Here is a 15091-nt window from a genome sequence, read left to right as displayed (position 1 = left end):
TACTACACAAACCATATGGATGCATAAAGAATTAACACGCATAAATGCTACATTGTGTAATACGCCTTTGTTATATTTTTTCGCCAGTTTTGCTCTTTTCTCATGATAAAATAATACAATGTAGATAATATAAAATGAAATGCACTAAAAGTAATCAGTAATGAAAAATGAATAAAAAAAGTGCTGCTTTGCACTTGCCGTTAATGTAGTCAGCTGAATGCACACTGGGCCCGAACACTCACTTTTTTTGCTTGCTAGCCATTTGCTTGCTAACCACCCAATCAATAACATGCGGCAGCACAGTGTCGTCATCAATGTTGGACGTTACGACCAAATGCCGGGACACAAAAAGAACATACAGTACTGTACAGTAATACGATTAAGGGGACAGCCGTCATAAGTGCGAAGGGTCGTAAGTCGCATATGTCGTAAATTGAGGACTACCTGTATTATTCTTGGCATAGTTTAAAGTACTATAAAACTCAAGAAAACAATAAGCTATTGGCAATGTTAAACTGAATTGTAAAAGCAAAGCAAAATAGTCACTTGGTTGAAAATAAACATTTTTAAGAGAAACGCCTATTTATGTCTATATCATTTCTGTTGAATTGGAGAGAAGTTACAATTCAGTATTCACTGAAACCATTGTTTCTTCCACATTGTGTTCCTTGACGGCAAGCTGTGTCCGAAGTCCAAGAAACGCATTAAAATAGTACTTGATTCCTTTCATAGGTGTGAAAGAACTTCAGTCTCATCCTGTGAAAATTGAGGACTGTTTGTGAAACCTCCAGTTTATCTTCCCATTATTTTTCATGTACAAAAGCTTCCTCTTCAGATATTGGATTTGGTGCTCTGGGTTTTTAAAAATTCCAGGCACTGAAGTTTGGTCGAAATGGGTGGACCTTAAATGGCCCTTGGACTTGACAAATATGGAGGATCTTATAAAACTGATAATGGCCTCATGGACACCTGCCTAGCTCATGGATCAAAAGTTGAGTTGTTCTAAAAAGGGTTGGGGAAATTGTTTAATTTTCCATGACTGCAAAGAGCTACTGGAGTTTCCAAAGAGCCAAGCAGGCTACACAACACCTAAGAGTCACTTTGTGGATTTTGCAAAAAACAGGTTAGAAAGGCCCACTGGCAGAAACCATGTGTATTGTAAAAAATGCTTTGTATTATCTGCACACTACAAAAGTAAAAGAAGCTGAAATTTCACAGTTACTTACCAGAGGTTGTGTGATGTCCATTTTTATTAAGATATAAAATATCACCTACAGCAGGTGTCTGTCTGAAATGCATTTATTTAATTTTAACATAGTTTATAACTAGTTATTGTTCATGGTTACTTGCATTTTCTAGCCTAAACCTGATCCATAAGTTTTACAAACTGACTGGATTCCTTCCACTTCAGAGTCAAGCGATTTGGTCATTAAAGACCCAATGGCATGGCTTATTTATAAGAGCAGGAGTGTCCTGGAAAAGTTCTGTTCTACGCTTCCATAATATTGCCTTCCTAAATTCCCCCTTTAAGTAGCAAAAGCTTCACTTCTCCGTCTGATCTGCTGTGTAGTGGGACTGCTGCACATTACTTAAGTAGATGTTGCCCTGAAGTGGTGGATTTGATCCAAAACTAAATGTAATGTACAGTGGGATCCTTGAGAATAAAAACTATTATGTGAAACTCTAATTAATAATGAAATATATTCATTATTTGTGAGGAATTGTCCCCTCCAATTTGTGGCCTTTGTGTTAGGAAGATAACTCATCCTTTGTACATTAATCTCATGCTGTGCTGTTGACAACGCATCCTTAGCGCACGACTTCAAAACTCAAGTCCAGGATACCTAATAAGAAATCAAACTGAGATCCTAAGTACTAGCTTATTAAAGATCACAGAATAGATGTTTTTTAACCCTAGTGTCCAAACTAAATAATACTTTGGCTTGTTCACTCTGTTTAACAATTAAATGTTAATTTTCAGAAGCAAATCCAACTCTAGTTATTCTAAAGATCCAGATGTGAAACCAGATCTTAGTGTGTTATAGTGATGCAATGCAATGAAAAAATCACTTACCTGTAGAAACTCCTCCTGTGCTGTAGTAAATGAACACTTAGTTTTTATTTTTATTTATACAGCTTTTTCATTAGGAAACAATTACACTTACATAGGGCAAAATGGAAATAAATTAACAGTAATACCAAAATTAGGTTGGGGGAAGGGGTAATGAATTGTTTTCTGCTCTACTACTCTTATAGAAAAGGGCCTCCAATTTAGCAAAGTGTAATAGATGTGTTTTCCCCACACTTGAAAGCTGGATATACTGGTTCACTGAAAGTTGTTTTGAATGTATATAAGTGTAGCAAGGTGTGGGCTGTGTGGTAGAAAGCGAGTGTCCCAGCCTCATAATCCAAATGAACCCTGATACAAGGAGGGCTATCGATCTGGGCCACATTGGTGCAGATGTTGTGGTGCCAAGCTTTCATGTCTCCCTTGATGTAACTGATGCACCAGGACATGCTGTTGTGCCCTAAAAAGGAAGGCAGAAGTTTTTTCCTGTCCAGGCTCCGGTAAGCAATTCCAATCTTGAATGAGTCGCCACTCACACAGGCATCCCACGTGTGGGTTCCAGAGTAAAATAAATTGGTGCAAAGGACCTGCGGATCGAAGCTGAATCTGTCCTGATGCGGAGGATAAGCCTGTCTGGAGTCTGACCAGCTCACAGTCTTCTGATCCTCTGCTACAATTAAGTTAGGATGGGCGGTTTTCACATCAAAGGTCAAGCTCTGACGAACTAAAAAAAATAGTAAAAACGTTGATGTTATGGCATATCATAGAAAATGTCCATATAAAGTAAATTTTGTACAGGTTTTCTTAATAAAGGTTATTACTATTATTTTTGATGATAAAATATGAATAAGTCAATTCATCATATCAGTACAGAGGAATGATGAGGATATGACTGTTTCCTCACATGAGTTTCAGAACAGGTAATTGCTGACCTTACTTTTTTTTTTAAGGATTGTGAAAACTACTGCATTAATAAAGCATATTTGGCATTAGTCAAAGGCATAGTGATGGATTCAGCACGTTGCTCAATTGTTATTAATGTCTAACAATTTCAGTTCAAAAACATGAAGAAAGCTGAATGTCTAGCAGATGAAGCATTTTATTTTACTAATCTAAAATGACTAATAAAATTGAAATAAGATTGGAGTACTAAGAACTACATGACTTGAGAAAATGAAGGATCCTACAAAGTTGATAAAGAAGCAGCAGTCTGAAGTAGCATAAGCAGAGATGTAATTGAAGCCAAATTTAAAAAGGTCGGATAGTACAATTGTCACCCCTGGGGTTGGCCGTGAACTAGCTGTGGCCAGTGGAGCTTTAAATGAACTTATGAGAGCTATACAGAAGTAAAAAAAAATTACCACATGGGAGTGTGAGACATGCCCAATTTTTTGGATGGTAAATCAATTAAAACACAAATTAAGCCTAGGCAAATAAGGACAACTACTTTGTTTCACCTAACCTTTGTATTTTAAGGTAAATGTTAAAAAAGTGTATTTTTCATGTACAGTATAATTAATTTTACTGCAAAATTTAAATAAATACATAATTCTATAGTTATGGTATATCTTAAGTTCAATGATTTTTGATCAGGGGTGTGAAAACTTTTTATATTTTGTGAACCCAGTGGGTGCAACTGCAGTAAAGGTTAACAACCACTGATATAAACTTGCTTCTGAGTGTCAGGAAATAGTTATTGGCTGTTTAAGGTATATTACACATAGAAATATTAATGATAAAGACATGAAAATAAGTTTTTTTTACTCAGTATGTTCCATGTTGCAGTTTGGTACATCTGGGTCTCGTGTAACCTCTCCTTCAGGATTTTTAGTACTTTATCTTCATCCAAAGTAACATCAGTGGGTTGGGGCTCCTGAATATCCATTTTCTTTTTATCTCTACCGAAAAAAAAATGAAAGTATTTCCTCTATACCCTGTCCATTAGTCTGAAGTTTCCATGTTGTCATTTGGTAGTCTGTTTCAGGTTTAAGACCAGACAAAGATGAGATCAGAATTCTAGTTTGCCCCCTTTTTTGTTGTTAGTTTTTAACGCATGCTCATGAATGAAATACATAAATACAGTGATGTGAAAAAGACAGTAAACCCCCTGAGGATTCTGTGTTTTTACATATTAAAACATATCCAACCCTCATCTAGTCCTCACAAAGTCCTAACAGTAGATAACTCTAACCTCGTGTGACAGATAACCATTTCCTGAGTATATGTTCTGGCTAACCACTACCTCCAACCCCATGCCTTACTGACTGTTATGAACTTAAGTGAGAAAACCCATTTGTGATTATATACTGTAGAAAATCCTTTCTAATTGCGTTTAAAGTGTGACCAAACACCTTAAAATATTTCAGCCCAGCACTACAACAGTTTTGCATTTATCCTGTTTTGCTTGGTAAGTTATGATATCGTTAGATTACGTATCCATTCACATTTAAAAGACAATAAGACTTGGCTTACCTAGACATCGATTGATGAGTGGCCTACAATGGGGAAAAAAAGTATCTTGTTTAATTGTTTACAATTGATTTTTTTAACAATTGTTTACATGAAGCGTGATTATTTTTGTCTTTGATATCTACAACCATACCAAAAGGATAAACTGCCACTATTAAATAAGGAATATACTAATTGAAACAGATATAGGTTGAATTTTTTAATGATCCTTAGTGATATTTGAATATATATATAGATTGCCCTATGCATGGTATTTTGCTGCCATTTTTTATCTTGTCCAGAATAATGATGATATATTTGCATAGAATTTAAAACTACATGAAATAAGAGTTGAGGAGGAGCCATCTTTAAACGTTTTGTTTTATATTATTTGGTATATCTGGTGAAAGACCTGAATGCTCAGGGGTCTTCATGTTTGTGTGTAAGAGGTATACTATATGTACAAAAGAACAAGTTAATTTTGACGAATATCCCAGACTAAATTTGTGACAAAAGATCTTCCTTCCTTCCTGACTTCATTCTCAGTTGACCTACTGTATCTCATTAAATAGGGAGTTGCTTGCACCTGGATGAGGGAAAATGGGTCTCTGTTCATCATGTCCTGCATGTCATCCAGTCGCAGCTTCATGCTCTGTGCTGTTCCCTCGATCTCCTGGCAGTGCTGTTCAATCCTGGCCACCACCTCACTCCCCTCTGAATCAATCTGTCTCAGCATGTACAGCTCATCCTCCTTCATTCGTTTCTGGAGCTCCGTGAACGTGTGGGACGTGAGCTTTTTCAAGTTCTCAATGGACACCTGCAAAGACAAACAGCCTTGGATTAACAGCCATGCTCGCTACAAAGTGGCTAGGTTTGAAGTTTAACGTTAATATCAGGCTGAAGGTTTTAATCCTGGGGCCTGCCGATAATTTGACTGTGGATTACACAAAGAAGTTACCAATTCTTTTTTCTCTTTTTCTTTGCAATCCATAGATAAAGTCCAAATCAACACATGGAACTTGGGTCAAGTCATAAGTTGAAGTGCAGTTTATATACAAAGGTCCTTATTACCATGCTTGTAATGGGATCTTGACTGTATTTTATAGGCCCTCTGTTAAAGAAAATGTGTTGCAATGTATCTCATCAGGAAGTGATTATATGTCAGAGTAAGGAAGTCCCTATTTAAAGCCATCATGTTCTGTATCAGCTTACAAGCTAATTCTTATCTTCTCTGTCTTCTCTCTATGGCTGCACCAGTATTTGTTTTGCTCTCCCTCTCATTTTAAAAGTGGAAATTCGACTCCCCATTTTTGTTTTAACAGAAACTTGTAATAACTGGTGCCGTATTTGCCCGGCAACCATTTTTCTGTAAATAAAACGAGACAGCTTTCTTATTTACCACACAATACATGATTGATTGTGCTGTGTTATGTTGCCATGGTGAAAGGCTCAGGATTGATGAATTATAGGGAAGAATTCAATGAGAGTTATCTGGAAGCCATTATCAGTATTTGTAGGATACCTATTGGGAAATATTCTGTTTTGGCATGAGGTTTCATTAATGAGCAAACAACAGTTGCCCTCAATCCAAGCACAAAGATAACCTCAGTAAAAAATATTTGTGCAATTAAATGAATGTCTTTAAAAACCTTTCTCCAACAGACCTTTGTTTTCTCTTTCATTTTGCTTGAGATGAAAAGAAATCGTTTGGATTTACAAACTGATTGTTGATCTACAAAGTCTTTGCTTTCATTGAAAAATACCTTTAAATCAGCTTCCGCCCTTTTCAGGAACAGCTTCACTCTGCTGACATTAAACAAGTTTTCATGAATACCTGATATCTCCTCCTTCAGTTCTTCCTGTAAAAAAAATCCACAGGCCACGATGTTACACGGTGCTTCAGGTCTTCAATAATCTGATGGCAGCACAAATTATTCCACAGAAGTAAAAAAAATGAGTAAAGCACATATGAACATTCATGTCAAAATATCATTAAATCAATTTAGAGTATCAACAGTATATTAAAGAAGGTTAACAAACCACCACTCAGCCTTGTGACTGAGGGAGTCACAAAGAGAGGGGAATGCAGTACAAAGGCAAAGCAGATAATACTAGGATTCTACAGATCAAGAATGAGCGATCACGAATTAATGACTTACATTAGCTGCCTCCTCTAGGGAGATTACAGTATGATTCCTGTGGTTCCCAAGGACAGTGCAGGACACACAGACACAGCACTGGTCTTCTCTACAGTAGAAATCCAGGGTCTTCCCATGCTCAGAACACTTCCTTTCCAAGAAGGAGCTGATGGGGTTCACAAGCTTGTGCTCTTTCGGGTCAAGCTTAGTGATGTGTGTTTGTAGGTGGAAGGAACAGAAGGACGTTTCGCACTTCAGACAGGTCTTGATGGCGCGGGAGGACACGTCCATGCAGAAATCACAAAGGACACCGGGAACCAAGACGTCAGGCTGAGACCTGCGCACCCAGAGTTTCTCCACGATGTTGCAGAGGGTGAAGTTCTTCTCCAGGCTGGGCGGACTGGGAAAGGCACAGCGGCACTGAGGGCAGTCGTACACGTCCTTATTATCCTTGTTGACCCAGTAATCTTGGATACACCTGAGACAGAAGCTGTGCTGGCAGGGCAAAACTGCGGGCTCTTTGTAAAGGCTCAGACATATCACACAGGTTAGCTCCTCTTCAAGACACTTTGATTCCATGCTACAGCTCAACAGCAGCCACAATCTAAACAGGAACAAACACAAAGCATAGAAGCATGATAAGCACCCAAGCTAGAGGGGCTGGAACTAATCTCACCACGCCTACTAGAGGCAGTGTCTTTTAACAACAACAAGCTAATTTAGTGCTTATTCTTTCCATGAAATGTCTTTAGCATTCTAAATCCAGATATTTCACAATCACCTTTCAGTTTCAAAATTCTATTGTCACAAATCCTTTTCAGCTGTGTTTATGCTTTCTTTATGAAGCCTAACAATGTTATGTCCGGATCTTTGATCTTAAAGCTGTGTAAGTCCTATTTATACCCCTTGGAAACAACTCAACTGGATTACACGGTGTGCAGGTTTTCAGAGCTCCAGTAATACTCTCCTAGAACACCTCAGGAATCTTCACACCCATTACTGTTTTCCTGTTGGTCTCATGTATTGTGTTCCAGATTTTTTTTCTTCTGGAATGAATACTGTTGCGTCACTATTGAAAGATAAAAAGTTACAGAAGTAGAATGAACACTATAATTTCAAAGGAACAAGTAATAGGTTTATTCCATGCTGAAAAGAGAAGAAATAAATCACAACGTTTCGGCTGTGGAGCCATACAGGTGCAATCTATAGTATCATTTAAAACACTTCATCTTAGCAAAGAACTGGATGGGTGTTACTATAGTATGTTTGGGGTATGAAACCTTTACCTTGAATATATTTTCTTTTAGTAGACCGCCATGTTATTATAAATTTGTTGAAAAGGCAGCTTCATGGAATATGAAGAAATATCCCTTTACTTAAAGTCATATAATGTAGACGCTAGAAAAGAAAAACCTTGTTAGGGTTAATGATCCGAACACTGAGATGAGAAATGTTGGAGGCTGTGATACAGCACCTTTTTATTTAATTACATTTCATATTTATTTCATGTTACAAATATTTGGCGTCATGTAAATCTAATAGTGCTGTTACAACAATCAGCATCACAATTAGGGCAGATCTGCGCGGACATGTTTGTATAAAGTCTAATGTATAATCTAAAGTATTGTTGATGCCAACAGTCATCAACGCTTCTCATTAGCCTTACTTATATTGATTTGGGGTTGCTTCTTTAGGGACACAATTTATTTTTAAAACTACTACTAGTGTAACACAAATGTAAGTTAAAGAATTAGTATGGTATCCGAGAAGGGTTTGGGGAATTCTTAATGGGAAATTAACAATCGTCCCATGAGCGCTGAATAATAATTAATTCACAACTATTTCAAAGACAATTGCAAGCATCCTTACTTTAAACATGTTTTATAGTTAACAATATTCCACGTTAGTACCAATAAACTAAATAGCTTTTTCTGCTCAATACATAACACAGATTTAGATTCACTGCAAATTAATTTAAGATTCAATTAAATAAATGCTACATCCCGGCAGATCCTGTTTTTTCTGGTGAGCTCATAAAAGGGGGGCGGTGTCTACCCTCTCTTGACGTTGCGCGGTGTGCAGCAGTGTTACCAAAACAAAGAAGCAGAGCGGCCATTAGACCTGAAATCAATACAAGCTGACTGTCTAAGGAGCTTCGGGCGTCTTGCACCTTGTCAGACTGCAGCATTTAATTGTTCCCCTCATCACTTAAGCGTTGTCGGTAGGAAACGTTTTCCCCTTTTTGTGCGTCTCGTTCTTCCTCCGGATTTATAAAAAAACAAAACTCGGGTGGAACTGTGCGTTTGCGCTTGACAACTTAGTCAAGATGGCAGAACTGGTAGTGCTGCACAAGAGACAAGAGGTTCGGGCTGTCGTGTTTGTCCGCGGCATTCAGCACCTGTTAAATCGTCGCATTTTGCTTTGCGTGGCATCTGCGTTTGCAGTTGTCCTGTTATCCTGTACTGGCTTGTATACTCGGTCTGTTTTGGTGCTTTTGACCACGCTTTTGACTTTTCGAGAGACAGGTTTGTGTTGGTCTGTGGTAAACATCCGGGAGTCAAGTCTCCGCCCTCCTGATTATTTAAGAAAAACATTTGTAGTATAAAAAATGCTTTCTTAATCCCGGAAGTATTATAGAAAGATTCCAAACGAATAACGTCGATTTGAAACGTTAATCTGCGTTGTTTCGTAATGCAAAGGGTTTCCTGTCATTCATATATCCCACGTAAATGTTCTGTTAACATGATACGATGTTCTTTCTCCAAAGTCGGGCACCTGTGCGCGACGTTTTGAGTTTAGAAGACGCTCGTACCTTAAAACTTAAAACCAAGCAGGTTTTACGCGTTTTTTTTTCTGATAAAGCATTGTTCCCCCATTTCACCTTGATTGAAATAAGTGTTCCTAATTTCTATAATTATTGGCTACTTGTAAGTTTTCTACGATCACTTTCACCGGATATTTGTCTTCAGCACTGCGTAAAAACATCTGCGAGTGCTGTTTTAATTGCATTGATTGTATAGGCCTTACTACAGTTATCGTAAGATATTCATTCAACTTGGTTTATTTATACCGGCTGATAGTAAAGCTGTTAAACTTGTATAGTTTAAATTGTGTACTAAATGTACATCTGATGTACGTCAATCAGTGCGCTAAAGGTTTATTCGTTTTAAGTGGACGACAGTGCAATGTTGTAAAAAGTGTTTTGAGATTTGAAACGGTCTGTAGACCAACAGCTTTTCAGACATTTGTAAATGGCGTAACATTTAATTTTGCTATAACATTGTCTAGGAAGCATCTATACTTCTCTTGAAGTTTTATTACTAAAATATGTCCCTTACGCTCACAGCAAAAAAAAAAAACTAGAATGAAGATGGTTTGCTGGCTTCATAATGAATTTAAATTGCTGCTATCCTATTTGAGGTGGCGTAAAACTGACTTTTTTTCTCCCCAAGTTTCTTTTCTTGAAGACTTGTTATAAATCATTTGGAACAGTGTAGGACATAATCACATACATCATAAAAAATAAGTGACTGGACTAGTGGTGGAATGGGGGTGTGTGCATTGCAATGCAGATGGAAAATTTAAAATTACCTACACCTCTCAATACTACATAAATGTATTGTTGCAGTTCATTTTAGGAAAGTGCAAATCCATTCCAAGGAAGAAATGATACGTCAGTTTAGATGGCATATGTAGGTTAATTGTTACCAGCTAGACTTAATTGATGTGAGGACCTCTACCAGCACTTTCTAAGAAATAAGATGTTAACTTCAGAGTAGTTTTTTCCCCCCACAACTTCCACAACTCAAGGATTGCCCCTTGTCCTTGGTTCTGAATGCACTTCCCCTTAGTTTCTGATTATGTTGTGGGACTGTATCTGCTATAGATTCCAACAGGCTAGTGGGGCACTTGAATATAGGGCAAATCATGTCCTCTGGTCTGTTAGTCATTGCTTATTTGTGATGAATTGGGTGGGAGTTGTCCCCTACATTGCCATTTACTGAAAAATATTGCTGCAGTAGCCCATAAAATACTAGGGTTTCAATGATCATTCAGTCTCATTTGGTACATTTAACTCTTGAAGTATTCCTTTTGTACTTTGTAAATCTGTTGTATTCCAAGTTGAATTGACTGCCACTCTACACTTGAGGGTGTGCTGTTAGTGGTTTAAAGTTTATCAATATTGTGTGCTATATTATAAGGGAAGCATTAGGGGGTCTATTGGTAAAACTGTCTAAAATATTAAACTGTTCACTTATAGTTGCCCCCCTCCTGGGGTTAAAGCGTGTGTGGGAAGTTGGTTTGTTTCCATGACTGGTTTGAATTTAACCAGTGGGCACAAAGAGCACTTCTTGGGAACATTTGACAGCCATTCCCACGTATCTGCATATTATTAATTGATTAAGAGATGTTTAGAAGACTATAGGACTATAGGTGAGTAACAGTTTTAAGCCCAGTTAAAATGTCATTGTGGTCAGTATATTTCTGTGAAATGATGCCTCTGAAGGAGATTTGTCCTGGCAGCACAAATTGATTAAAAATGTAATTGATGAATCAGTTGGAATGAAAACCAGAAGAGATTGGTGGGTACTCCAGGATTAGTTTAAACTATCCTTTCGTAATATGGGATACCCAGTTCAGTTTTTATATATATATACTGTCCTTGCTTCTCACTATAGAATGATTCATTTGATATAGGCTAAAATCTACGCTTAGGTGGTTTTAATGACCAAAACCTACGGAGCATAACATTTTAGTCATTGAGGCCATGGATGAACAGTGATCTTGTATTATAATAATGTGTATTTCTTGTTTTAAAGGGCAACAATGAAAGACCCCAGCCGCAGCAGCAACATGCCAAGCATCGTCAATGATGATGTGATCATCAATGGACAGTCCCACGAAGATGACAACCCCTTTGCTGAGTATATGTGGATGGAGAATGAAGAGGAGTTTAATAGACAGGTACGGTTGAATCGGGCTTGTTTCAGCACCCCTAGCTGAATGATCAATGATTCCTGGATCATTATTGTTGAGTTATTGCTATATAAAGTGAATTAAGTGATTCCTTAAAAAGACAAAAGGTGCATGCGTTTCATTTTATGACCACCTGGTAAAAAGTAGGTTTGCGGTGATTTACAAAATCTCTTCAAGCTGCTAAGTGAACAGCACTTAAAAGATATGTTTGAAAGTAATGGGTAATTAGGGGTGTTATGATATGAAAATGATGGTCCTGTTGTAATATTGGTTATAATTGGTTAAGATGTTTTTTCTTGCATTGCCCTTTATCCTGACTTTATTTTGGGTACTTTCATTATTATACATCAAGCTATATACTGTAGGTAGTGAACAAAAAGATAGAAATGCCAAGGCAAAATCATGGGCATTGGGTCGCTGTGTGGGGCTGGCATTGTCTGCTGTTAGATGCTGTTAGACCATGCCACAGAGCATACAGACAATCAGTCAACTCACAATCACAATAGAAACGGAAAATGCTGTCTTGGGTGTTTCAAAATATCCCAGAAATGCGTCGTCATGACATGATGGGGGCATTAGGGTTTGTCATCCTAAAAGAAAATGTGCCTAAGTGCGTTCCATAACTACCAGAGCCCTTCACTGTTGGAAATAGCCCGTCAAGGCTGTAGAGTTCTTTAGGTTGTTGCTACACATCTGACCATATTGCATTTCTCCATTGTTGGTGTTCTTTTCACCCTGAACCCGCAAATGTGCACTGACAGATGTGATAAGTGATTTGTGCAGTACAGCCTGACTAGGGTATCCCACCTCTGGAGTTCTCGGTGGATGGTTTTTGTGTAGTCTGGCTGCTTGTGCCCCAGGTTGATATTTGCAGTTGCTCCCCTGTTTTACCTTTCACATTGAATGCGTAGACTCCAGGATTGTGATATGCGCCTTTTACTGCTGATCTCTTTCCCACCAGCACTGGAGTTCCATGTTGACATCGCCTTGGACACCATTCACATCGGCAATTTCAGCAGTTTTGCTTGCTAAAGCTTCTGCCAAACTCTTCCCAATCACATGTTTTTCCAGGGTCTGTTTTCTGGCAGCCAGGGCTGTGCAGCATCAATTAATGCATGAGCCACACGTGTGAGGAAGCCCTTGCTTAAAATATCCTTGGAGTTCCTCATTTACATGCCTGAAACTAGATGATAGCCATGTTGAAGCCATGGATTCTTTAAAAAAATAACTTGATGGGATCCTTGGATCAATTAAATACTAACTACCATATGAGTTAGTGGGGCCTTTTCTCATCTGTATCTTCTCGTGTTATTGTAGAATGTGGAACCTCTCTTTATTCTAAGCCGAGGAATTCCTCAGGGACTGGAGCTGTTCAGCTTCTCATGCGGTGCCTTTTTTCCAGATTGAAGAGGAACTCTGGGAGGAGGAGTTTATTGAGCGTTGCTTCCAAGAGATGCTGGAAGAAGAAGAAGAGCATGAGTGGTTCATTCCAGCCAGAGATCTGCCCCAGACTATCAATCAACTTCAGGACCAGCTGAATGGATTGGTCATTGGTGATGGGAGTGTTTTGGAAGACCTTGTGGTCAGTACACATGTTAACATCTCACTGGTTTTTGAAGATCATGTCAAATGCAGTGAAGTAAAATTTTAACATCTTCTATGGGTTTCACTTTTAGATGCATCTCTTAAAACCTGTACTAGAAATCATTAATTCTATATGAAGAGAACTTTCACAAGAGTCTAATCCTATGTTTATTTTTCTCTTTACAGGTCAACAGTAATTTAAACCCAAATGCAAAAGAATTTGTACCTGGCGTTAAGTACTGAATCTGGGCCTCTTGGTGGATGTAGCACAACCTCCACACTGTGAAGCCAGTATTAGATTAATTGTGGAAGCTTCTCTTTGTCACTGTGTTACACTTAATGCATTGCCAAAGTTTTCAGTTAGTCTTGCATGCTTAATTAAAGTGCTGAGACTGTTATATGAAGCAAAAGCTTTTCTTAGCTGAAAGTCCTGATTTTGGGGGGGAGGTATTGCAAGCCCAGAGGAAGAGGCACCAGTCAAAGATGGTGGTATGTCTGCAAATTGTTGGGAGCTTTCTTTTGTCGTTGTTGCCTTAATGTAAACATTTGAAAATCATATGTTAGTCTTTCAAAGGATTTTGCTGTGAATTTTTTTTTATTTCCGAAGCATTCAAATTTCTGTTAATAATGAAAGCATCTTTCTATTTTTTTTAAGGCTGCAATAGAATGACTTATTTTTAGTGCAGAGTATTTTTATGAAGTTGAGATGCTTTAAAAGGGACATTTAAACTGAGAAAACATTCCTGTTCTACAGAAAATTGGGATTCTGATATTTCCGTTATCTTTAGATTTTCTTTTTAATGCTTTATATTTGCTGATGCCTCGAACATGTTCAGTCCTGCCTTGAGTGATATTTGGAGTATTCAACAACGCTTGCAGTAAATTGCCTCCATTAAATACATCCATGGTTTCAAAGTTCTTCACATTGATGTTGACTGCTCACCATTTTTTTTTTTACATTTTATGCACTTTTAAGTTTTTGAAGCAATAACATGCTTGAGGTTTTTTTTTGTTCATGTTTCAATGCAATACCCTATTTTTGTATTGGGGAAAACTAAACATTTCTAGTTTGCCCTAGTTGTTACCTCAATTTCTGTTCCCCCTCCCCCTTTGGAATAAATAGCCAGATTTGTTTCTATTAATTGAATGTTCAATTGGCATGACCGCTAAGTCTACCCCCCCCCCCCCCCCAGCAGAGTGAAACTGAGAGGAAGGAGGTATGGTGATCAATTTTTCTGTTACAGTACCTTGAATGGTGCCTCTGACTTCTATTTAATAAACTGCCCCAAAAAATTAAAAGGACACTTGTCATCCTCTTTAAACCTTTGGTTTTTTGAGCAGTTTATAGAAACACTACATTGGGATGTCTACAGCACGGCAAGTTATTTTTTTTGGTCTGGTTTTATTTCTCTTCCTTCTCCCATCCCTCCCTATCCAGCCTCTTTCAGAACCTGGTAGTTGACACTGCCATGTGGTGTTGAATGTGAATAGTGTTAAAGTTTAAAAAAACAAAACACAAAAAAAGAAATAAAATGAAAAATATTGTAAAAAAAAGCATTATATTTTTTCAAAAATATTTAAAAAATAAATTAGTGGAATGTATTTTTTGGGTCTGTGTTTAACTTTAAGCTTGTCCTGTTTTATTTTTATTTTTCTGTCATTTGTACTTTATATGGGAGCCGTGCTCCCTCAGACCTGTAGTTGGCAATTAGACTCCTCTGTCTGTAAGATGCTACTACGTAGTTCTTGCACGCACTTCCGTTTAACTTCAGCTGTTCTTTATGAACAGGATCTTTATGTATCAGATGGGTGCCATAAATGTTAATTAAAACCACAGTATAACTGTATACAATAAAACAAATCAATTGCTTACCAT

General features: G+C 37.7%; 2 protein-coding genes across 2 annotated transcripts; one reads left to right on the top strand and one right to left on the bottom strand.

Moving 5' to 3' along the window:
* Positions 1 to 2186: 2186 nt before the first annotated feature.
* Positions 2187 to 7233, bottom strand: LOC148821282 (E3 ubiquitin/ISG15 ligase TRIM25-like). Its single transcript, XM_088933457.1, has 6 exons — positions 6676 to 7233; positions 6280 to 6375; positions 5103 to 5333; positions 4541 to 4563; positions 3833 to 3966; positions 2187 to 2792 (listed from the first exon to the last, which is right to left on the bottom strand). The coding sequence occupies exons 1-6, from the start codon at positions 7231 to 7233 to the stop codon at positions 2272 to 2274; spliced, it is 1563 nt and encodes a 520-aa protein (XP_088789583.1). The 3' UTR covers positions 2187 to 2271.
* Positions 7234 to 8714: 1481 nt separating this feature from the next.
* On the top strand, positions 8715 to 15091 carry LOC148821281 (polyadenylate-binding protein-interacting protein 2). Its single transcript, XM_088931708.1, has 4 exons — positions 8715 to 8875; positions 11475 to 11619; positions 13034 to 13213; positions 13402 to 15091. Exons 2-4 carry the CDS (start codon positions 11482 to 11484, stop codon positions 13456 to 13458), a joined length of 375 nt encoding a protein of 124 aa, XP_088787834.1. The 5' UTR covers positions 8715 to 8875; positions 11475 to 11481; the 3' UTR covers positions 13459 to 15091.

The sequence above is a fragment of the Atractosteus spatula genome, chromosome 14 (assembly GCF_055471065.1).
Source record: "Atractosteus spatula isolate fAtrSpa1 chromosome 14, fAtrSpa1.hap1, whole genome shotgun sequence".
Classification (NCBI taxonomy): domain Eukaryota; kingdom Metazoa; phylum Chordata; class Actinopteri; order Semionotiformes; family Lepisosteidae; genus Atractosteus; species Atractosteus spatula.
Note: the sequence above shows the minus strand (reverse complement) of the source record. Positions and strands in the feature narration are given on the sequence as shown.

Excerpts from the sequence above, each read along its gene's own strand:
- LOC148821282 (XM_088933457.1), bottom strand. The coding sequence starts at position 7,233 with ATGGAATCAAAGTGTCTTGAAGAGGAGCTAACCTGTGTGATATGTCTG. Across the intron at positions 5,334-6,279 it reads GGGCGGAAGCTGATTTAAAG|GTGTCCATTGAGAACTTGAA; the intron begins GTATTTTTCAAT and ends TTGTCTTTGCAG. Across the intron at positions 4,564-5,102 it reads ACCCATTTTCCCTCATCCAG|GCCACTCATCAATCGATGTC; the intron begins GTGCAAGCAACT and ends TCCCCATTGTAG.
- LOC148821281 (XM_088931708.1), top strand. The coding sequence starts at position 11,482 with ATGAAAGACCCCAGCCGCAGCAGCAACATGCCAAGCATCGTCAATGAT. Across the intron at positions 11,620-13,033 it reads AAGAGGAGTTTAATAGACAG|ATTGAAGAGGAACTCTGGGA; the intron begins GTACGGTTGAAT and ends CCTTTTTTCCAG. Across the intron at positions 13,214-13,401 it reads GTGTTTTGGAAGACCTTGTG|GTCAACAGTAATTTAAACCC; the intron begins GTCAGTACACAT and ends TTCTCTTTACAG.